The following is a 25,897-nucleotide window of genomic DNA, read 5'->3' on the forward strand; positions in this document are numbered from 1 at the left end:
TTGAACAGAATTTTTTTTGTGAAGTCGTTTAGTCGAGATAAAGCGAAAGAGAGAGACAAAAAACATTGGTGGACGGACTTTCATTGAAAACATTCTGGGAAATATTTGCATACACCAGATATGTTATGTTGACAATTGAACATTTCTCAACCTTTAACTGCTAGTCCGGTATGTTGTGTCAATTTGCTCGCTTTACGTCTTTTGACAACCTACAAGCAAAAACGGCTTGCCGCCCTGTACCTAGTTTACATCAAGGGGTCTAACTCACGAGTCGGTCATCCAATTTCCATAAACTTTTTTTTTGTCGATCGGAATTGTAAATACCTTTCATTTGACGTATCACTTACATGTGATAAATGGCCAGAGATATCTTCGGAAAACGTTAAATCGCAGCTCGGGAGGGGTCGACCCAAAAACGCCCATCTTCGAACTTAGCCTCCACATTTTGACTATCTTTCAGGGAAAAAGAAACTTTTTGAAATCGGATTTGGTTTATTCAAGATATCGACGTGACGGACAGACAGACAGACGGACAAAATTTTTATTGCGGATTCGTCATCTATGAACATAGGCAAACACTTTGCCCTTACCGTCTGCTTCGAATTCCATCAATTACACACGGCATCGTAATCCTATAAGCCCCTTTGTACTTCGTACGGGGCTAAAAACCAAAAAAAAGTCCGATAAAATCCTCAGGTTTTAAGGCTGGGAAAAGATGGTACAACGAATACAAAGAATTTTGGTATAATCACAGCGACCATAATGATGCATTATACGCAACCACAACATCCCGAGGTTTTTTATGACTATCATTCAATTCTAAAATTTTTATGGCAGGCTATTGTGTAAACTTAATCGAAAAATATTAATCTCCTGTCACTATGCAGCTGAAAGAAAACTCAGAATAATGTTGGAAAATCTCAGTTCTAGGAACTGTGAAAATCCTGGCTTTTACTGTTGTAACTGACTCAGGTTCGAAAAATCTTCAATTTTATAATTTTTTTGTGATTTTCGAAATCGGTTTAGAATTCTATTTGGATTTGGTTCAAGAATTTTCCAGATTAGTTTGGGATAATAAGAAAAGTTGTTTCACGCAATCTTGGTACTTGATCAGGCTTTTAAGGAAAAAAAGAATTTTCGAAAAATATTGTCCCGTTCAGGATTATCTGACTTTTAATTTTTTCATACAAGTCGCTTTTGCGACTATTTTCCATAAAAAGAATTAGTTTCACAGTTTTACATTCCGTAAATACCGTTTGACGCAAAGAAGAAAATAAAAGAAACGACGGAATGCGAGTGAACCGACTGTTGTTGACACTGAGAGCCGGACTGTACCTTATCTCCTCTTTTTGTGGCTGACAATTTTCCTATCCGTTGCGCAGATTGTCCCATTTAGGCACAACATCTTAGGAAAATATAAAATCCTCGAAAAAAGGTGTCCGTTTCACATAAAATGATTCTTCATTCTAACTTTTGTCTTTTCGGTAAGAACATCGTTGAAATTTAGAAGAAGAAGAAAAAACCGAAATTGTTCTACAGGGAAATAAAAACGGGGAAAAAATGTTTGATGGATTGCGGAATATTTTACGCGGGATATTAAGTTACAATTTATATACTGTTCCCGTGGGGTCTTTAAAAATTCTCCCAAAATGCGGTTAGTTGATTACCTCGTTGATTACGTGAAGCTTTTTCCGTTTCCGGTCTCCGACAAAGAACGAAACAATTTGCGTAAATGCAAAGCGATTAATTTCGATTAATTTAAAACGAAAAAATTTTATAAAGAATTATGGTCGTAGGATTATGTTAGATATTGCCGTAATATAAATTGTACGGACCATTTATGAGGCTATAAAAAAACATACAAATGACTTCACCTCTATGTATTTATGTTGAAAATGCGAATAAATTTCATCGAAATTACCGTTACCTACATACCAATTTGTCTTGACGCTTATTATCATTACTTTGCTGAGATGATCAACATTAGCCAATAAAACCAAAACAGGTTACACATAGAATTCACCTAGAAATGATAACGGTATACACACACACAAATATCGCTAAAAAATCACTAGCTTTTCTATTTCCTAAAAATTTTTTGCACTCTTTTTCCCGCCAAAATTTTTTCAAAGTCTCACCGATGCACTCTTTTTCCCGCCAAAATTTTTTCAAAGTCTCACCGATGGATGTTATTTTCCAAGCATACGAATGACGATATAAGGTTGATGCACCTTTTAAAAAAATGTGACCAATGTAATAGTTGAAACAGTTAGGGACTTGTCTACAGCCAACCACAGTGCAGGTGAATTAGAATCCAGTTTTAATGTAGCTCACATAAATTTCATTCACGAGAACTGAGGGGAGTAAGAGCACAATTCGAATAACCCTACAGCAAATATATTTATGTGTGTCCGATATAATACACATATATTGATTGTAAGGACTGACATTGCCAACTTGTGGGTGTAATTTTTTGTTTTATTTCGTAAAACAGCATGCCAACGAGTAATAAAATAATGAATAAAATGTCGTCTGTCTTCAACCTTTGCAGTGGGCAAAGTCATTATAGCTGTACACACACGGTACAAAGTGATGATTAATAGTTTCGATCAAGTGTTGTTCGGGGCTCAGATCATTCTCTTTGTGACTATGATGTTTCAGGTGTGACTATGAGAAATGTACACGTATGGTGGTTTCGTTTTAAATATTGTGCCATTCTTGAAGTAGTATAGAGGCAGGGACAATTGTTGGATGAACATTTTCTTAGATTCTCAAGTATTTTCCGAGATTTTCCTAGACTACTTGGAAAATGTAAGAAAGTATCGGAAAATGTGGGAAAATTTATGAAATTATGGGAAAATGTTTTCTCAAAAATAGTTCCTGAGTAAAGGGAATGCAATTTTCACTCATAAATTTAAGTCGCCGTAAAAGTTGTAACCCAACAAAAATCTCTACGAGAAAAGTGTGACGCAGTCTTTGAAGTACAATTTCTGATATGAATCATTATCGCTAGAGTTGACACTTTGAGCTTTGTTACGCAAAAATTATATTTTACGCCCAATTAGTTCAAACAAGGTTGCTTAGGTTGCTTCCTCATCATCTGCCCAATAATTTTTACCAAAAGAAATTTGATTCGTCCGGTTGTGATAGTCGTTCATTTCTGAAATCAAATTGATATTTTCGAAGTTGATATTAACGAAAAGAAGCTAGATTTTTCTTCTAACTTCTACTATGTGTAAATTCTGTGTTACTTCCTTATTTAAAAACCAAAAGTTTTCGACTGTTCGGTTCAATAAACATTTCAATATTTTTTTATTTACAAGAAAACAAATTGTGTTCAACTGAAAATGTGTGTTACAGCGAACATTTTGTTTGAAGCGTTAATAATTTTTAAGATAACGCAAAGCATGAATAATTATTTAAATATTGTTGTGTGCAAATAAACAACATTTTGATATGAGTTGTGAGAGGTAAATGTAATTCACATTTGTATGTTGTGCATTTATGTGAACAAATTCATGTGCAAAGTTCTCATGTGCTCTGTGTCGAATTTTTATTCATAGTTCTACGACCAAATTCGAAGTCGTATTGCACGAAATAAATTATTTTGCGCGTTAAGAGAATTCTCTTTTTGTCCACTCAAATGCTTTGGGAAAATGGTACGTTCCGATCACTCTGAGAATTGACAATTCACTGGAAAAATAGTTGTTTTCCCAGGGTAGAAAATAGGAAATTCCATCAAAAACAACCAGAGCGGAACGAACACAGAGTTGAACACAAAGTGTTTCATATGTGACAGTGATGAACCGTTTTTCTCCGCGAAAATTGTTAATTCATCAATTTTGCACACAATTTTGCAAAACAATAGTTATTTGTGTATCTGTTTTGGACGTTTGATTTTAGGCAATTTCGCGAGTTGTAGCCCGAACGAAGTGAGGGCTATATGCGAAAAGGGCCTAAAATCAATCGTCCAAAACAGATACTCAAAAAAATTTTCATGTAAGGGGTCGAAAACCCGAGAAAAATCTCGAAACTCCCTCATTTTCGGCCCCGACACATGAAAAACTAATTCAAAACAAGAACAAACCCTCATGTAAGGGGTCGAAAACCAGAGATAAATGTCAAAACTCCATCATTTTCGGCCCCGACACATGAAAATAGACATTTTCTCCTTCGAACTGTCAACAAAACCTCATTTTTATGCCAAATACTGCGAAAATTTGTATTTTCGGTCCTCAAATGGTGACCGAAAGTAAAAAAATTCAGGCCTTGGGTCGAAAGTAAATGTCACTGTCATTATTTTACTTTCGCTTCTTGGGCTTGCGTCTTGGCTTGCGTATTTTCGGGCCGAAAGTAAATGTCACTGTCATCATTTTACTTTCGGTCCTCATATGTCACGAAAGCACATGTTCACTTGATTGAAAGAACGCATTGAGTGTAGTGTTGTTGTGACGATTACCAAATGTTTTATGAGCAAGTGAATGTGTGTTTATAGTAATTTTATATGTTAAATTATTTTTATTTTTATACCAGGGACCCCCGGACCTCCGTGCCTTTCGGCATTTTAGTGTTTTTACAGCAAATTTTGTTGATGACTCAACAGTTTCATTAAATTTATGTTTTGTTTCGGACCGAAAATACAAATCTTCCCCAGAATTTGGCAATAAAAATAGTATGCATCACTCGGGGCAAAAGTAAAAAAAAATCAAATCGTGTGATTGCCGCCCTTGCCTGCGGCGCGGGCTGCAACTTCACACGTTTGCATTTTTTTTACTTTCCCCCTTGTTATGCAAAATACTATTTCTTATGTGAAGAAAACAATGTTAATCACACTGCACATATGAAAAAATATTTATTACTTTTCGATTCTTCTGCTATATATGCAGAAAACTCAGCTCCAGGCGGGCGTACAAAAAGCAGAACTCTCCATACAATATTTTCTGAAATTGTTTTCCCAAAGAATTTTAAAGTCTCTTCATCGCCGAAACAAAAAAGAAAAAGAAAAACCGACACGATACAGTACATCTGCTTATTGTTTGGGAAATCAATTGAATTTTTTTTATTTTCAATTTTATTGAAAGACATCCATAAAGTTTTATTGAAAAAAACAAACAATTCTGATGAGTAAATTGCGAATACTGTGGAAGACTTATGAAAACCGATTTCAATTTTGTCTCAGCTGCTGGTATATTACCAGTATTCAAACAGGTATATGTGCGTGCCAATATTATATTAAAATGAGCGCATAGACATTATTCACAAATCTCTGCCCGTCAGTTGAACCAAAATTGATGAAGTTTTGAAACTTACTTCACCATTAGTTCATGTGTGAACAGTCTTAGCATTCAGCAAACAAAAGATTGATGCAAGGAGCAGTTTGGAAGTTATGTCAAATTGCTTCAATACGAACAATGTTTGTTTGGCTGCTTCAAAATTGACGTTCAATGAAATTATAATCAAAGCCTTTGTTTCGATTTTATTGATCGATTGATTGCTTTTGTTGAGAAACATACCTTTTGATTCTATTCAGGTCCGAACTGGCTCTCAGAAATCAGAATAATTTTGTCTGTGAAATGCACCGATTTTTCATAATTGGAAGAATTAATTTCATCCAAAATGGGCAGCGGCCAAATATTTTACGGAGGCCAAATGTATTATCGACATATCTTAAGACTCATGAAAGTTGTTTTCCAACTTGAAACATAAATTCAATGCAATGTATTCACTTGGCAGATTAATGAAAATCATTGCAGTCATCAAAACTTCACTTTTCTGAGTTCTGAGCATAATTTGTTACGTGTCAAATTTGGCAACTGTACGGCCTACATTTTGGATAAATTCAATTAGAATTCTAGAACTCTAGACTTTTGACTCTAGACTTAGAGTAATGTTTCACGTCGTTTAGAAATAATTTGTGAAAACTCTTTTTCCCCCATTGAATTCATACCATAAGTCCGATTTATAATCAAATTTGTAGGGCGAACTTAAAAACTTATATCTCACAATTTCCGTGATATAATCTGTGAACCAACTAATCATTTTCGCCCAATTGACCAGTTCGATACTGGTTCGATCTACTGAAACAATAACACTCTCGTCCATTATGTCAAATGAACTGAACTTAGCTTATGTACGGGACACATCCAAATTACCCTCGATTATTACCTTGTCCCAAAGCTTTACGATCATAATTCAATTTCTGCTCCATTATATATAAGTCAACTGCCACAAACAATGGAACGAAATCTATGGTTTGTTGTGTTTCGTATAGTATAAGTTCCACGGGGCATGAAATGAATTTTCAATGAGACCGGCAAAAATGCAATTGAGAAAAAAGAAACCGAAACAAGGAAAATACTTAATTTCGTAAGAAAAACGATCCACAATTGCTGGTTACAATTTAGCGTTTGAGTTTGGCAGGTTGAGGTGCGTCAATATGCCTCCACATGTATCTATTGTATCTTCTTGAGACATGTAACATATAGTTGAGCCCTCTTTGACACAATAAATTTTCGCCATTGATTGTGAATATATATTTCATTGTTCCTATGTTGGACGAAATAATGTATTATTTCTTTCATGACGACTATACATTAACATTAACAATACACTTCGGTTCGATAAGGAAATCAAAAAAAGAAATATATATTTTCCGTAAAACAAGCCGTATATATTCCTTGTGAATTTTGCTTTTCCATTCATATTATGGGTATGCGAAAATGTATCGCTTAGTCATCCATAATAAAAAGTACGTGTGAAGTAATTTATCACCCGAGAAGTTAATCCACACAAATTTATCGGGAATGATACCCTTTTGCGAACATATCTTATGTGTACACGTATATATACACTTATGTGTACCTGAAAAAAAAAGAGAAATATACTCGACCCAACAAGGTTAAGAACGTGTTGTGGATATATGTAGACAATAAAGGGAAAAACTTAAATAAATAAATAAATTGCAGTCCAACGTTTGTTTGTTTGCTTCCAAATTTTAGAGTTGAACCCGAAACCGACTTGTGAAATATCATTAAAATGCAAACGAAATTGAAGATTGCAAGATTATAGTTGGTTTACTAGACACACCACTTGCGTTTAACTTTTTCCACAAATTTTCCGCACTCCATGAAAACTTTGTTTACGAACGGAAATTGATTGCCGGTATTGGTGCTATTTGCTGTACCAAGTTTAGTATTCATGTAAACTCACAGAAAATGGTTCTATATGGCTTGCAATCAACAATAGGGTGCTCAATTTGACAGTTTCGTTAAAGTTTCTGAATTTTACATTGAAATATAGTACATTACTGTGTGTGGGAAGTAATTTCGTATCCAGATGAGTAAAAGTATCCGAGGGTTTCAGCCAGCCAGTCCGAGGTACTTTTATTCATCATGATATGGGATATCAAATTAGTTCCCGATTGGAGTATACTGCTTTACCTTACGAGTGAGGGAAACTCCCCTTTCCTTCCCTAATAAGGTAATAGAAGATTACTGTACCAGGGAAGTAATTTGCTCCATACGTCGAAAACCGTACTTTTCATTTTCACTTCTTTCGACGCCCTCAGCATGTAAAATACATTACATAAATGGGATTATCAATGAAAAGTCCCGTTTTCGTGTGTTTATTGACCTCGGCTTCTCCTCGGATCAACATAATTTACGAAAACTCTTATTTTTATCACCTTTGTATCTCTAGTTATGTAAAATACCGTACTGTCTCGCTGGGAAATTTTTTGTTCCAGCGTGTGGAATGCATCAAAAATACCACCTCTCACCAGGCCATGGCGACAGTGTGGCAAAGAAATGACCAATCTCTCATACCTTTTTGCATGAGAAAGTCTAGCGATTTATAAATAAAATGAAAGTAAACTGTCATATTATTACATAACCAGATGTCATCTCTAATTCAAACACTTTTACTGCCTTTTACTGGTTCAACGATTTTGTTCTAACTAGAAAATAAAAAAAAATTAAATTCCATCGGATTTTATGTTTTCCGAAATTTGTTTCGATGTGAAATTCAGGAACTTTTACGAAATTGTCAAATTGAGCACCTTAATCAACAATGATCAATTTTCTCGCATATATCTACGCGGCACGGCAGCGTTGCCGTTTAACGGCTGTATTTAAGTCAGGTATCAGTGTGATAACATCATTCGATTTTCCAAAAACATGTTGTGATGCACGTGGCGGATACATTATATAGAATTTGAAATTCAACGCTAGCGTGTAAGATTTTTCGACATTATTGTGCCACACCACGCTGAGAACGATAACAACTAAAACTCGCATTGATGTGGAAAATGAATAATAACTTCATTTACATGGACAAACAAAAGGGTATGTGAATATATTGACATTGTGTCTTGGTGCTGTACGTTCATATCGAAATTGTATATATTCCGGTGATGAGAGGAGTTTTGCGGAAAGCAGCGAATATCAAAAGCTGGTTTTTGCTTACATGAAACCGCTACAAAATGTTACATCGGAAATGTTGAATCGGTTGCAATTCCAATTATATCGACACAACAAGTGTGTGCCATTCATGAAATATGAGATTGTTACAATTATTTTCCTTTATAAATGTAGATTTTGGCTTAAATGCCAATTAACATGAACACCAACGAAGGGAAGCGTGTAATGAAACCATTAACATATACGCCCTTCGATTTACTCTCGAAACGTAAACATTTAATTCGAGGAAAGTTGATACTCTCTGGATCCTAACAATAAACGAATTTTTAGCTGAGTTAGAAATTTGGAATAATTACTGACTGTTCACATGTGACCGTAAACTTGACACGTGTGGTCAGAGTTTGCCATTTTGATAAGTCAATCCAGTTTGAAAGTTTTTCAGTCACAGAAATTAAAACTCTTTCCAATTTGGACTCCTTTGAGAGATTTTTTTGCTGCTTAAAGAGTTCGAATTTGTGAAGTTATTTTGAATACCAGAAAAATTTTAACTCCTCGACGAGTATTCCTAAAGCTTATTCTGGACTTCACTCTTATTACTCACAGTTTACGCTACAACAATGGAAAATGAGAGTAGTTTTCACAAGGGTGTGACACTATTGACGCTATTCACATATATTTTTAGTCGAAGTGTCTAGGGATTGAGTGTTTATTGTTTGATTTTTTGAGGAGTGTAGCTTACTTACTTACTTAAGCTTACTCCTCAAGATATCCGACTTTTTTGGGAAGTATTGAAAATATTATTCATTTTGTCAAAACAGATCTCTACCTTGTTTGCAAAACTAGGCAGCCGAAAATCGGACAGTGTCAGCCTTCCAAATTTCACTACGCTGTACTCGTATACTTCTAAAATAACAAAATTTCCAATCGCACACTGTTTGATTTTAGGCCTCCTAATTGTGTTAGGATTTGTTGTTCATAGTATTTTATGAGATGTAAATATAAATAGTTATTGGTTAACCAATGGGAGAAATATACTATTACATGCTAGCGTCCGGTTAGCACTTAACATTGTTTCATAGTGGACAAAATAAGGATTTTCGCTTCGCTGAAAAAAATTGTTCAAAAATTTGTAAAGGACAGCAGCAATTTATGAATGAAAATTATTTGACAGCAACACCTGCAGCGATGATTGCTCTCCATTATTTTAAGCAAGATTGTATTCTGTTAGAAGATAATGTCAATAGCCATTAATTCGTCAATTAATTCACCTCCCATAATGAGATTAAAGTTTGATATGGAAAGCGAGTGTCATTCCCAACAGTATACACCTTATAACCAGCAGCGATAATTTTAAACTTTCCGATGCTTTTAAACTGCATCAAAAGCAAAAACTTCAACTAAATTTATGAAAAATCTTTACCATGCATCGAAAACCGTACTTTTCATTAATTGGAGGACTTGTGACGACTAGGGCGTATCGAATTTTGCAAATTTTAAGGACCGCGATAGCCTGTGTGCGGAAAACGTATATCCTCGAAAACTGTGTCCGGGCATGTGGTTGATGGATCCAATGGAGCCATGGAAGAAGTCCCCCCGGGCGACTTTAAGTTTCCGAATGTCATAATTCGGAAAGTTGAGAGTATTTTTGAAAACAATTTTCTAGCGGAATGTAGAGCTTTGAAAACTCTACAAATCTACCGAAGAAACCGATGGTCCAAAAGGTGTCACTGCCAAGATTGCCTAACATCGAAAATGTGACCTTTTGGTTTTTGACTTATATTTCCTGAGAGACAAATGATTTTGTTTAGCCTGTGGTATGAGGTGGTAGAGTAGGTCGAGCACTACCAGTACACTAGGCATGTCCCGATCGGATATACTCTTGAAATCACTTTTATAACATTTGTGAATGGAATTTTTAAGAGTGGCCACGTCGCCCACGAAGCAAGTGCAGACACTGCAACCGGTACTGGTGAGTCGAGGACACCTTGGCCAGTAAGTATGCATAATATTCCATGACAGTAGCTGAACTCTTTCACAAAATATTTGTTATTTCGATGTGGCACATGAATTGAAAAACTATACTACGAACTTCAATTTTTCGTAAATATATCGAAAAATATGTATAATCTGTGTATTTGCAACGAAATCGACTTCTTACTACTATTCGTGGGTGAAATAACTAATTAAATCGATTATTTCTCGCTTTTCTCATAAATTCAATTTATTCAGATTTTGTAGTACAAAGTGTGCCACATCGAAATCACAGATATTTTGTGAAAAAGTTCAGCTACTGTCGTGGAGTATTATGCATACTTACTGGCCAAGGTGTCCTCGACTCAACAGCACCGGTTGCAGTGTCTGCACTTGCTTCGTGGGCGACGTGGCCACTCTTAAAAATTCCATTCACAAATGTTATAAAAGTGATTTCAAGAGTATATCCGCTCGGGACATGCCTAGTGTACTGGAAGTGCTCGACCTCCTCTACCACCTCATACCACAGGCTAAAAAAAATCATTTGTCTCTCAGGAAATATAAGTCAAAAACCAAAAGGTCACATTTTCGATGTTAATCAATCTTGGCAATGGCACCTTTTGGACCATCGGTTTCTTCGGTAGATTTGTAGAGTTTTCAAAGCTCTACATCCCGCTAGAACATTGTTTTCAAAAATACTCTCAACTTTCCGAATTATGACCATCGGAAACTTAAAGCCGCCCGGGGGGACTTCTTCCATGGCTCCATCGGATTCATCAACCACATGCCCGGACACAGTTTTCGATGATCTACGTTTTCCGCACACAGGCTATCGCGGTCCTTAAAATTTGCAAAATTCGATACGCCCTAGTGACGACGTCCTATAACTCTAAGCATGTATAATAGTACATTACGCATCTGTGAGAAAAATTTGGTTGTCTACGAGGGAGAAGTTTGTATCTCGAGCGGAAAGCAAAATCACTGGCCGTGAGACATAAATATTCAAATGTGAGGTTGAAATTTAGATTTTTCCGATACAAATTACATTCAAAAAACGAAGCCAAAACTACAGGAAAAATCAATTCTCGATTGTGTGTTTTTTGTGTTGTTGAAAATAGTGCTATCGAATATCGCTTAAATTTCGTTGAAAGCGTTTAGTTTTACACAAGATTTTCATTTAATGAAAAAAAAAACTTTGACTAACGTGAAAGTAGAGAATGTTATAAAAAGTGGTAAAAACAAACTCTGCTAAGTAAATAAATAGTTGATGACATCGCATTTATGTTTTTAAAAAAAATGTTTTTCTTTTATTATGCCTATAACATGCTACAACATATAACCCAAAACGAGGACAATCGAAGTGTGTATTTAACGAAATATTCTAACCACAGTGTCTGTATACATAATTTTGTGATTTTTTTTTCTTTTAACGTCACGCGTGAAGGTGTTGTATAACCGCATAAAGGACAGTGATATGTACGAATTGTGTGCGGTGTGTTATGGTAAACACAAAATATTATATACATACACGTAGGCATTCACACATATACGGTTTATAGGTACAATATATTTAACACCCAAAAGGCTTTTATTGCTAAAATTCTCAACTCTATAACAATCTTTTGTGGATATTTCCCAACAACAAAAGCAACGCGAAGCTTAATAAAAGCGTAAATTTGCATTTCAGCTTTTTGTTTCTTCTCTGTCATGCTGTGGTTTTCATTAAATAAAACATTGTTGCCAAGAATTTCTTAACTGATTATATATGTAAATTAGATAAAATGACTTCGAGTCAGAATTCTTAGTTCTTGATTTCTTCGTACATACATATCTATTAGGGGTGGACGATTCTGCGGAGCGAGAAAGCTATCAGTTTGGAACAAAATCTAGTTGTTCGTAGACCCTAAAAAACCACGTTTCAGACTATGGAACAAGGTCAGGTGGCGTTCAGGCCTCGATTTCACCAAAGAAAAACCTTAGGCTCAAAACACACGAGGGCATCGAAAACGTGTTTCGATCAAAATTCTCTTTGTTATAATTTCGTTAATCATAAAAGAAAAAAGACAATTTTGGTTTTTAGTTTTTCCAAACTTTTATCAATTTTATTATGAAAGCATGGACTGTATTGGGTAGGGTTAACAAAAGACGGGTGGAAAATATCTTAACACTTTTTTTGGTAAAGGTGAGAATGGTCCAATGTACTCGAAAATTTTCAGTTGTTGATTTTGCGCCACCTGAAGTTGTTCCAGACCATGGTGTCAAAAGTGGCTTTCCGTGGTCTACGGACCACTAGAATTTTTGGTGGGCCGATCTCTTTCACGATCCACAGAATCGACCACCCCTAATTCGCGACATACACCTACCAGTTTTAATTACATCTTCAATTCATCATCATCATCATCATTTTTTTTGTGGAAATGAGAGGATCGCATATTTTACATCACATCATATTTGCCTTGAGGCTTTGAAACGATTATACTTTTATTTGTTAAATTCATATGAATTTAACGACAAAAATGAATTGTTATCATTACGATTTTTTTTCGTTTCCATTTCGAATGGGTCTGTCGTATAGACTCATGTCTATTAATAAATTATATTATGTTGATTATCAAAATAAAAAAAAAATAAAAAAAATAAGACATTGATAATTTAGATAAGGTAGAAGTTTTAAAGTGTATATAATATACAATGTATCTGGTCTGGCGCATATTTTATATGGTATACCACTATTTAGATACATATATGTATTCTCTCGCTTGTGTACCCATTTTTCTTTACATACATAAGTCCCAAAATGCGAACGGCTCAGTCGTAAATCCCAAACACTAGTCAAAGAAACCGAGTTTATTGTAACGATAATAGATAATTTCAACATGAGATCGGGTTTGTTGGGACTTAGATTTCTGGATTAATATTTTTTTAAAGTTTTCATTTCAACCAAACCTAACGACAAAATTAAGTGTAACGCCTAATCAGTCGTTTATCTCTCAATATATATATATATATATATATATCCGGCAAAGTGTACTTCGTGTACTCTCAATTGTTTTTTTTTTAATTTAATAACGTCTTATGGTAGCTCTGTATCGTAAATGTTAGATTTGATATATATTTTGTTGAACTCGGATTGTTATTGGTTTTTTATGTGAATGAACAACGTTTTTTAAATAAAAAAACATAGCTAACGCCGACCCGTACGAAACACCTATTCGTATCAAAAGCCTTTAATGTGAAACTCTTCATTTCTCTTACTTCATTTTCTTCTCTGCTGAAAAACTATTCTCCCTTTAAAATCACTTACATTATCCACTCTTTGCCTTGTTATCATATACAACTAAATTGCCGGAGGCAATATAGACAGCCCCGTACGAAGACAAATTTCATAAATTCCTATTTAAACAGCTGTATACCGCTATATTTACCTATATTTTCCTATAAATAAACATTTCACAGATGAATATGCTATTATATAGCTCTATATGCCTGTATATAGCTCAATATAGCTGTATATAGGTATATATAGGTGTCCATATATGGAATCCCTGAAACCCCACACACATAACAAATTATTTCCATGTTAACAGAAACTCTCTAAGTATCATTTTTCCCAAGATATTTCTATTTTACTAAAATCCAATATGGCCGCCGGCAGCCATTTTGTTAGGAGACCGGAAATAGTACCGACGCTTTACATTCGTTAATACCTTTCAAACAAAAAAAAAATTCATGAAATTCGGTCAAAATTTACTCGAGATATTGTCAAAATACACCACGTTCACTGTACTTCCGAGTAGCCAGATAAGAGCTCACTCCAAGAGACCTAGCTCATGCTCCGGAGAACATAATTTCATAAACTTTTTTTTCCCTGATTGGTACGGTCAATACCTATCTAATAAAGCTGAAACAAACGAAATATGTTCAAATTTAGCTGACCTACAAGCAAAAACTGCTTGCCGCCCTGTGCCTGTTCCACACCAAGGGGTCTAACTCACGAGTCGGTCATCCGATTTCCATAAACTTTTTTTTTGTCGATCGGTATTGTAAATACCTTTTATTTGACGTATCACTTACAAGTTTAACGTTTAAATGTCCGGAGATATCTTCGAAAAACCGTAAAGCACTTATTGGGCCACAGCTCGGGAGGGGTCGATCCAAAATCACTCATCTTCGAACTTAGCCTGTCTTTTGACATTACCAAACGGGAAAAAAAAGAATTTTCAAAATCGGATGCGTTTTACTCAAGTTATCGTGCAGACAGACAGACGGACAGACGGACAGACGGACATTTTTTTTTCGCGGATTTGGCATCTCTAGACAACCACAATAGGTTTCCCCTTACTCAGGGAGTCCAATTCGACGTGTTACAAACGTATGCGTAAACCTATAAGACCCCAGTACTTCGTACGGGTCTAAAAATGTTCAGGAAAAATATAGTAAATAATCTAGTGGCGTGGCGTCATATTGATAACATTTCTCACAAATTACACTTTTTAGAGTTTAAAAGTCATAAAACGTATAATTAACATAAAAAAAGCATACAATTCATCGTAAAATAACATTAAGTTACTTTTGAACTGAGAAAATGCTTTTTTTTCTCGTCCAGGGCCGTAGCTACTAATGGGCTTAGGCGGGCTGAGCCCGCCCTGGAATCTTGCGAGCCCGCCCTGGAACTTCTAGAGTTCATCTGGAAATTCTGTTAACTTAAAGACATATCGATTGAAGTTGATGTCTCTCATATGCCTTATGTATTTATCAACCTAATTCTGTTTGTTCATTTGCTGTGTATATCTTCTAAGTTCATAAAAAAAGTCTCGCTGCGCGGCTATTTACATACTAAAGACTTAAAACAATTTTGAGTTTTAATGCAGGACGTTGTATGAAAAACATTCAAGATGCTCAAAGCGTTTTTTCCTTTAGCTATCCGAATCCCGAGCTACCTTTGATGGACGTGTTGAGACAGAAACTTGTTCTGTTGCTTAAACACGAAATTTTTGAAATTTTTCCTGATACTGCTAATTTTACAAGTGATATAATTGGGAATGGTACGTTTTAAAATTCGGTTTAATCTTAAAAATAATTTTACCTTTTTGAGTCATCGAGCCTTCATCTTCATCTAAATCCTGAGCAAGGTTTGAGGGCTCGGAATCGGGTAATTTCAGGTCAAAAATGAATGCTTTATGTCTGATCTACGCTGAAAGCTGAAGGTCATAAAAGATGTTCAGCGTTCACTTGGCTCAGTAGCTACATTTTTCGCATTTTGAATTTTAAGTGATCGTCAACAAGTAACTTCCAGTGTAGCTACATGACATTGATAATGACATTGAACAGCTTTTCTGTACGATTTGCTTTCTCATAAAAAAAAGAAGTGGCATTTGTTCTTGAACTACTAAAACCTGATAGTAAGCCTCTAAATATATCGGATCATGGCAGCGGTTTTCATAGACGAGTTGAGATGGCTGTTCCACCGCTAGAAAATTTTTGGAAGTTTTTTCTCAAAAATTTCATGTTTTTGATTTAAAATATTTTGGAATTTTCTCAGGTTTCTGACTTCAAGATCACTGACAAAAAGTAAAATTTTTAGATCAGACTGTAGTTTCTTGTTTGGAACATATCGAAGCTATTCAGAGAATTTTGTGTTTCCTAAGTTTCTTCAATCCATAACAATCCACACAAATATATATTAGACTTTGGAGCCATAACCTTAACAAAGTTCAAAGAAGAGCACAATTTATGGCTGGAAGTGAATTTTTTTGTGAAGCAGTGACTTCAAAAGTATTTCTGGAAGACATCACTCTTCTTATTTATAATTTTGAACTACATTTAACATACAAGCATGGATTTTAAAAAGGCAGTACATTTCCGAAATCTTTTTTTTTGTAGTCAATTCTTTGAGTCTTTCTTGAGGGGATGGCCATTTCTTTAAGTTATCAAAAATGAAAAGGCGTTGTTGCAATAGTGAAGTTGGCATCAAATGTCCATCCTGACTACCGATGTTATGTTCAAAAGAAATCAAATAAAAACTGAAATTGACTCTATCATTATTACCTTCATTATTACTGAAAAAATTTCGCTCGTTCCGCTCGCGTTGTCACAACTAACTAATACTTTACACAATGTAGTTTTAGTAAACACAAACAAAAATAGCATAATAAATTACGACAATCGTTTTAATATCCACTTCTACACAATAAACGTAAAGCTTTTTATAAAGTTTCAATCTAAGGGCTTGAGCCCGCCCTGAAAATCTTGTCTAGATACGGCCCTGTTCTCGTCATTTTTATTTTAGAAATATTATACATGTCAAGGTACTACAATAAAAAAGTGTCGTTTAAGAAATGCAATTAAAAACGAAATATTTTTTATCGACAACTTTTTACACTGATCTGAAAATAGCTGTACACACCATATGTCTTATGAATGAATTATTTCCCGTTTTAAATGGAAATTTAGAATTTTGTTCTGCAACAATTACAGTGTGATGTTGGTAACGTTGTTTAATAAACTGTTATTTATAATTCAATTGTCAAAAACCAGACTCGATCATTTTATTTTGCTTTTTAATTTTAATTTAAAAGAAAAATCCTCACGACACATCGAGTGAGAAACGACAACGGAAAATCCTGTCCTACCATTCGCATTCGAATGCTATTCGCTTATATTCTCCATTCATTCGCTCATATTTTCCCGTTCTTCGCTCCATATTCATTTTGGAGAAACAAATCGTCAAAACGTCAAAGTAAAGTTAGTCTAAAGTGACCATAAATCAAGCTTGGATATTTTCCATTTGCGAATCGTCTTAGATTATGGCATTGAAAAGCGAAATTGACCGGATCACAATGAAACCGGACAGGTATTTATCAGAAGCGAAGATGAGATTTTCCGGCTTACGGTCGTTTCAAGGATTTCTTGCACATTAAACATTTTGAAATCTGGTAGAGAAGAAATGGGTGCGTTAATTTACCACGAAGAAATCAAGATGAATTTTCAAGAATATTTGTGGTGCAATATCAAAAGTTTTAACATTGACAGTGTTGGTTAAATTTCAATTTCTTCAGCCAATAAAGTCATTAGATACAAAAAAAAAATTATCCTTCAGTCGACCATATTTTCCCTTCATTCGCTCACAATTTGCGCTCGTTCGTTCTTTCAATATCACAATCTCACACCTTAATCTCACATATTGTAGTTATCGCCTAGGAAGTTAAGAACAAGATTGTACAGGAATGAAATAATTTTAATTAACGTCACTTTTAAGCACTAGTGTGTAAATATAATTCTATGATTATCCACTTATGCTACACGAGGGTATTTCATACCATCTTGCGAATTATTTATTTCTATTTCTAGTTCAAAATTTTGTTCCAAACAAATTTGCTTCAAAATTTGCTGAAGTCTTAAAAAAAAAACATGTTGGTTAGAGTGAAAAACAAATACATCCGTCCCTCTCTTGTGGAAAAATTCCACAAATTTTTGTGGATGTAAAGTGGATGGCAAAAGTTTGAAGCAAATTTACTTGGAAGTGTGCTGCCATAGACAATATTTCGTGGCACTTTAAGCTAGAACGAAGAAAATACTACAAGTTCACAAGAAATTACCTTAAGCTGCACACAGCGGCGCGAAAGAAACCGAATTCTAATTTGTCTTTTGTAATACAGGGAAATTTGACAAGAGAACAAAAGAAAAACTTGAATTACGTCTCTTTCTTTCTATAGTTATGTGTAGCTAGATTTACTTTCAGAAAAAGGGAGACTTTCATAGCTCTTTTTCGTTGAAGGTGTATTTGGTGCTTCTTGATTTGATACTTACTATTCCCGTGGGGTGGGTCAAGATCTTGTAATAATTTATTTTTTTGTATTCCACTCCGTCACATCTGTTTCATATCGGAATTAGAATCAGAGACCATTTAGATTTGTGTGATTTTAAAATCCCGTTAATAACAGATTAGAGAAATATTCAACATTGTAGTTAAGCGGATTGTACAATAAATTTTAATCACAAAATTGATTTCCTTTATAATAATTTTAAGTCCATTTCCATATCCCCATGAGACATTGGAATCCATTATGTAATGTGAATAGACATATAATGAAATATTTAGTTCGTTCATATCATAGGTACATAACCTGTGTGTAAAGAAAGTTCCACATTATACGGAACAAAACGTGTGCATATTATGCTTTCCATACTCTTCTCTGTGTACTGAAACGACGACAATATACACACAATATATCGGGAATGACATTCTTTTTTTAAATGACAATCATATCCAATAATATGACAATTTATGCCAAATAAAAGTAATATGGTTCTCTTAAGTGCATGATAACAGAATTTTATTATGGGTCTAATCTAATAAAAAGTTGCAAATCTGGAAATGTTTCACTTCGCGTGTGTACAATTTAGACAAAGTAAAATTCGGTTTCGTGCAGAATCTCATCTAAAAATCGTACGATAATAACTGGACTGTCGAGCCGAAGCCGATATTAATGACGACACGTGATGTGAGTTTTTTTTCTTTAAATATAAAAACTAAAATCACATTTCAACCCTAGGGCTGTAAAATGTGTATACATTGAAAACCTATATTGTGTGAAATGCACAGTATTGTAAGTTGTGAGCGCCGAAGAAGTGCTTGCATAGTACAGCGTTCGATGCATTTAAAGAAATATAGAAGAAGATTCGCTTATCTATTATGATCCAAAATTAATGGGCTTATGATTCCTTCTACAAAAAAAAATACTTTACATTTCATACCTACCATCATGTAACGATCAAATGTGTTTTCTGTTCTTTAAAAAAAATCATCTAATTTTATTGCTAACGACTCTGTTAGTTGTGGGAATCCTCCATTTTTAAGAGGCCATCTAAAAAAAATATTTTTGGTTTATGTGCCAAAGAAAATGGTTGTAGGTTAATCGACTATAGCAAAGAAGACACACATCAACACCAAAATACAGATTGGCATAAAAAAAAGTTGGCTGTCGGATATTATTTAGATGATTTCAAATAATCATAAAAATTTATGTTATATTGGAACAGCTTGATTCGGTGGGTGATACTGTCAAAAAGAAATACGAATAATTCTAACTGTCTTGATAGCAACTCATGATATGAACACAAAAATCGTTTCCAAGGATGATGATTACAACAAAAAAATATCCTGGTTGATAGAGACAACTTTAGACAATTGGATCGGTCATCACATATCAGCAGTTTTACTATCAGATCTACTACTTCATTTGACATATAAGCATTTTTATGAGATTGATTCCAAATATTTTACTTTATTTTTCTTGGATATGCGTTTTGGTGTTTAAGACTGTATTAGACAGAGCTTGTGCGATACAAAAAAAAATGCCGAGCGGTGCCCGGTAATCCAGTACGGCCAGTCCAAAAATGACTGACACGGTAAAACGAAAACAACACTTTCTACCTACTACGATGAACACGTTTTCCGCTCCTTTATAAAGTTCCACAAATTCTACTTACAGTCAAATTTACGTATGTGGAGACTGTGAAGATTTGCAATCAAATAAAAGGCAACGCGCGTACCACATTCAAACATCAAACCAAATCAATTATGTGGATAAATAGATTTTGTTAAATTTGTTCAAATAAAGCCATTATGAAAAACTAGCAGTGTCAAAAACTGCCACTGCGAACGAAAATCGCAGTAATTGTGGTAAGCATGAACACTTAGAATTACTTTACTGTGACATGTTAAATATGTAAACCACAGTTTCAATACTATTTACAAAACTATTGAACAACTGAAGATCAAGAATGAGTCATTGACTGCGTTATTTACTGATCGAAAATTATTAATAAAAAAAACCGTAAAATATGGCTGTCAGAACAACAATTTGGATTTCTATTTGATATTGAAACTATCTATTTGCTAGAATGTGTTGTTGCGGTCTATGTGCATAATCATGAACTAAAGAAAGTTCTATGGGGGAAGGAAGATGTGAATCCATTTCAAATGTGATGATAGGACCACTGCAAACAGTCTAACGAATTTGATGAATTTGTCTAGGAAAAGAGAGCCGCTAGAAGTGCCATCTAGAAAAATACGATCTAAAGACCTAAAGATCTAAATGTTATAAAATTCCATTAAGGTAACTGATGAAGTGTTGGCCTACCCAAAAATGAATGTTGAGTTCACCGTGTAAATTTGTATGAAGAAAAAGCGAATAGGTAACTCACGATACAACTAGGTCCCACCTGTTGGGTGGGTCAGATCCATTGACTGCTTGTCTGAGCTTCTCAATAGTATTTTTATTGGCAATGATTTATTGATTTATATCAATGAAATGAAATTTTGTATGTTGATGGCCACAAATACGCATTTAGAAGAAGAACTACTAGAACGGTCTAATAAATCTCTAAAGCACTTCTGAGTTGGTCACTAAGGCGGTGACACGCAGATGCTTTTTATTGAACAGACTCATTACAGATTGTTTCAAATGTCAACCTGATAATTTTTTTTTCTTCAAGTTGACATTTTAAACAAACTGTAATGAATGTGTTCAACAAAATGTGTCTATTTGTCAAAATGACACATGTCGCTCTGGCCGCAAACTTTTCACTCGTTAATTTTTCTTCTATTTATTCGGTTTTGTTTACAAGGCAAAGTCACATAACAAGAAAAATACTATTGAGGTATTGAGATACAAAAATTCTGTTAGCAACATCAGCTTCTTCGTTAGACCAACATAATCCATCTTAGAACCTAAGGGGCTGTTCACATATGACGTCACGCGTCCAGGGGGGAGGAAGGGTTTCTAAAAATATGATGGTGAAAGACGGGGGAGAGGGGGGGTGTCAAGAGCCAGTGTGACGTCACGTCGTGTGCCAAGTTAGACATATAAAAGTTACGAAAAATTCAAAAAAAATTACGCTCGTACCAACGACTCGGATATTTTGATTGACTTGATTGGCATCATTGACATCGATAAATAATGATCGATGTAAAAATGACATGTAACTAATGTCAAGTGTCTAAAGAATACTTTAAACCAAATTAAGATTATATGCGCGGAACATGGGAAAATGTTAGGGATTCTAATAAAAAACTTTTGTTTGAAAATATTATTGTTGTTTCACTATTTCTTCCTGTGGGGGAGGGGGGGGTATCTAAAATGTGACGTAGTATTTAAGGGGGGTAGGTTGAACGTGATGCAACGTGACAAGGGGGAGGGGGGTGTCAAAAAAGCTGAAAAAAGCGTGACGTCATATGTGAACAGCCCCTAACCTCAGGAATTAATTCCATTCTCCAAACCTTTTCTTTTAAATCGGTTGAGAATTACTCTAGTTGTCGTGGTAACAAAAAGCAGAAAAGGCTTCTTTCGAGAACTACTACCAGATGGTTGAACCGATATCGCCCATTTTCGAACTTGACCTGAGGATTTCAATACTTCGTCGAATAAAAAAAAGTTTTTGAAAATAGGTTGAACTTTGCTCCGGTTATCGTGTTAACAAAAAGCAGAAAAGGCTTCTTTCGAGAACTACTGCCAGATGGTATATTGCTTCGACTGAGCCCCGTACATCCCGTAATCCTATTTCGACGTTTTTTCATCACATTTCCATACATTTTTAATCATAGTGAACGTGTTACGTACGGTGTATTTTCTTTCGGAAAACCCATGACTTACAGTCAAAGGAATATGTCCTATGATATTTGTATACATGCGACAACTCTCGATTCATTGAATTTATATGAAATTGGGACAGCTCACGCTTCACATGGGTCAACTCTGAATTTTTAATAATCAATTAACTTTGTTAGACGAAATTGCCAATAATTAATAAAGTTTATGTTGATTGAGTAAACAAAAGATAAATCTTTCAAATAAAAGTGTTTTCTTATAATATAGTTCCTAAATCGTGGAGAAATTTAAGTTCAAAGTGTCAAATTAGGACAACTCTCCATTATATACCTTAATTTGTAAATTTAGGAATTTTAAGCAATTTTTACAAGAATCTTATGGAACTTTTAAGAATTAAATTCTTTGAAATAGGCCCTGTGTCGTCGTAATGGTTATGTTGATACAATTTTAGGGAGTGAATTCCAACGCAACCTGAGAGTATGCCACAAATTTATGTTTAGTCATGGCTTGTTTTATTTATTTATTTTTGTTTAATTGTTTTTAACTTTATTTTTATTTTCAACAGATAAACCCAGCATGCATGCTCAAATATAAAATAAAATAAAAATTTTTTAAGTGGAATTGCAATTTAGGAAAGCGCTTGTCCATTCCACAATATTTCCAATTTGTATATATCGTCGACAAATTTGTTTTTTTTTTCATTATTTTTTTCATTTGTCGGGCTGTGTGTACGCATAAAAATATTCTATTTTTCTGTCTTGCAGAATTCACAAAACAACTGCAGCTGCATCATCCAAAATATAAAAAATAAATAAAAAAGAGTGGACGCGACACTCTAGTCAACAATGTTGATTTTAACCGAATGGACGTACGCAAAGAATTCTGAGCATCATAATAGTAACATGCAGCAGCATTGAAATATGAACTAAAATTCAATACGGACACGAATTACCATTACACGCAATATGAAATGATGATTAACTCTCTCTCGCTTTTAAGTGAATTATTAAGTGGAATTTAGTATAAGTGCAACAAAATGTAGATATTTCAATTTTGTAGATGAAAATTTATCCCGTAGATTAAGTAGCACACATGAAAACCATAAATATAATCCAGTTAAGTGGGTATGTAGTACGTACAAGCATTAAATATTAATATACAAAAGAAGAAGAAGTAGAACACAACAACACAAAATAAAAGAACTAATTATAAGAACACTTGCAACTAAATCGGTCTACCACACTATACACAAAAAGGAGCACAAGAATTAATTGCATCAGAAGAAGCATTAATACTTACAATAATAGCTAGCTTTAACCAACATTATTTTGCCATTTGTTTTGAACTGAGCGAGTTACGATGCAGAACTAAGAAACTGGGTGAATTAAGCGACCAATTGAAAATATTCCGCATATGGATCCGTTATCAGCACAGTTAATTTTTGATGAACCGACCAATCAAATCGAAAATGAAAATAGTTCATTAATCGCACTAACTGCGGACCGTATATCATTGATACTCCCAACCGCATTGCCGACAAATCTGATCACATCCGGATCGATAACGAATACAGCGATTACGATCGACGGTGTGGGCGCTTTTAACGAAACAACATCGTCTATGCCCAAAATCCAAGGGATTATTGTGAGCATTCTACTACTGATAGTCATTTTTGGAACTGTGATTGGAAACATTTTAGTTTGTGTTGCCGTTTGTTTGGTACGAAAACTTCGTCGACCATGCAACTATCTTCTAGTTTCGTTAGCTGTATCCGATCTTTGCGTTGCCGTTCTAGTCATGCCATCCGCCCTGCTGTTCGAAGTGATGGGCCGATGGAGTTTCGGCACGATATTCTGCGATATTTGGGTCTCGTTCGACGTACTATCTTGCACCGCGTCCATATTGAATCTGTGCGCGATTTCGGTTGATCGCTTCTGGGCAATTACCAAACCGCTGGAATATGGTGTTAAGCGTACGCCCCGCCGTATGATGTTATGCGTTGCGCTCGTTTGGCTGGGAGCTGCTTGTATCAGTCTTCCGCCATTACTCATTTTGGGTAACGAACATATCGGAGATAATGGCGAACCGATATGCGTTGTATGCCAGAATTTCGGTTATCAAATCTACGCAACACTAGGTTCATTTTATATACCTCTCGCTGTGATGTTATTTGTATATTATCAAATTTTTCGGGCCGCTCGACGAATAGTTATGGATGAGAAGCGAGCCCATACCCGTTTAGAACATGCTATTAATGACGCTACCATAGAGAAGCCATCAAAGCCGCATAGCGGATCAGCAATCGGATCGCCACATCAAAAGAAATTGCGATTTCAATTAGCTAAAGAGCGCAAGGCGTCCACAACACTTGGCATTATTATGTCTGCATTTACCGTCTGTTGGCTACCGTTCTTCATATTAGCCTTAGTTCGACCATTTTTAGGCGAACAGTTTCAAATACCACCAACATTATCTTCAGTATTTCTATGGCTCGGCTATTTGAATTCGATGCTGAATCCCATAATATACGCCACGTTGAACAAAGACTTTCGAAAGCCTTTTCAGGAAATTCTCTACTTCCGTTGCTCTAGCCTAAATCTAATGATGCGTGAAGACTTTTATCACAGTCAATATGGTGAGCCACCATCGCAACGGGTTATGCTGGGCGGTGAAGGTGCCCGAGAAAGTTTCCTTTGAAGCTAATTGAAACGGTGTTAGCTATTTCGATGTCTTGCACCGTTCCATCCGTTTTTTTCCGCAATCAGTGTCATCAGATAATGTTATTAGTCCAGGTCCTTGTGTCGAAAAAAAAATGGCTCCAAACGACTTAAGTTCTTTAAGATTTTTCTTTGTTCTACGTTTTTTGTCATGAAACGTTTTGGAATCAGATTTTTTCGCGGAAAATGGAAAATTTCCATAATGTTTGAACAGAAATGAGAGATATGGGAAGTAGAGAAGAAATATGTCTGTGCAAGAACATGTATTAAAACATACATGATTTCTCACAGGCCATATCTCAGGCATCTGATCATGGATCAAGTATTTGAATGCAGCTTTCGAATGACACCACATTTATGGAAATGGGCAGGGCAAATGGCTGCAAAGTTGAAGAATTTCCGTTTTCACAAAAACACAAAAAAAAGTTCTTCCTTGAAATATCGATAATGAGCCATACTTTACCGAAAGACATTTCTCAGAAAGATATTGTAGTTTCGAAGATATTCGACTTGAAAGGTTTCGGCTGGAAAAACAATTTTCCATTTTCCGGAAGAAAAACCAATTTGATCCACAACTTGTCATGGCAAACAACATTGAGCAGAGAAAAATATTTAAGAATTTAAGACACACGGAATTACACAGGTATCTGCACTGCACCATATTGTCTTTTTAGTTTAAATTTTTATTTTTTAAATTTTGTATTCAGTTCTTCACTTAACATATACATATAATTCTCGACGACTGTGTTTCCGATATGTGTAATAATAAAAATTAAATATAAAGAACTGTAGGGAAAAAGTAAATTAAATACAAAAATAATAATAAAATAAATTTAAAAATAAATTAAGTGTATGAAAGTGAAAAAATTAAATTAAATTTAAACAAAAAATCAAATATATTTCTGTTCCAATCCTAATCTTGAAAATGAAATTTTTATAGTTGATATTGTAGACAAATTTTACTGATGCAAACAAAAGATGGAAAGTTAGTTGTACTACCAAGAAAAAAAGAACAAAAACAAAAAGTAAAACTCTATTTATATACGAAGAAAAGTCCTAGGTTTACAAATTTCATTTAAAACTTGATTTTGAAATATTATTTATTTAAGAGCACTATCGTAGTTTAAAATTGTTTGATAATGTTAGTTAAACGAAGAGAATGATTGATTGAAAAGGTATT

At 34.7% G+C, this 25,897-nt stretch overlaps 1 protein-coding gene across 2 annotated transcripts in view; it reads left to right on the forward strand.

Annotated features, from left to right (window-relative positions):
• The window catches only part of LOC119067088 (5-hydroxytryptamine receptor 1-like), a 42,577-nt gene that overhangs the window by 15,606 nt on the left and 1,074 nt on the right, over positions 1-25,897 (forward strand). Inside the window, exon 2 of one of the 2 annotated variants that reach the window (XM_037169847.1) lies at positions 22,765-25,736. The exons of the other annotated variant lie outside the window; for it this stretch is intronic. Within the exon in view, the coding sequence (XP_037025742.1) occupies positions 23,414-24,697 (1,284 nt within the window). The 5' untranslated portion in view covers positions 22,765-23,413 and the 3' untranslated portion in view covers positions 24,698-25,736. Of the gene's footprint in view, positions 1-22,764; positions 25,737-25,897 lie in introns of those variants that run through there. 2 annotated transcript variants of the gene reach the window in all.

The sequence above is a fragment of the Bradysia coprophila genome (genome assembly GCF_014529535.1).
Source record: "Bradysia coprophila strain Holo2 chromosome X unlocalized genomic scaffold, BU_Bcop_v1 contig_117, whole genome shotgun sequence".
NCBI lineage: Eukaryota > Metazoa > Arthropoda > Insecta > Diptera > Sciaridae > Bradysia > Bradysia coprophila.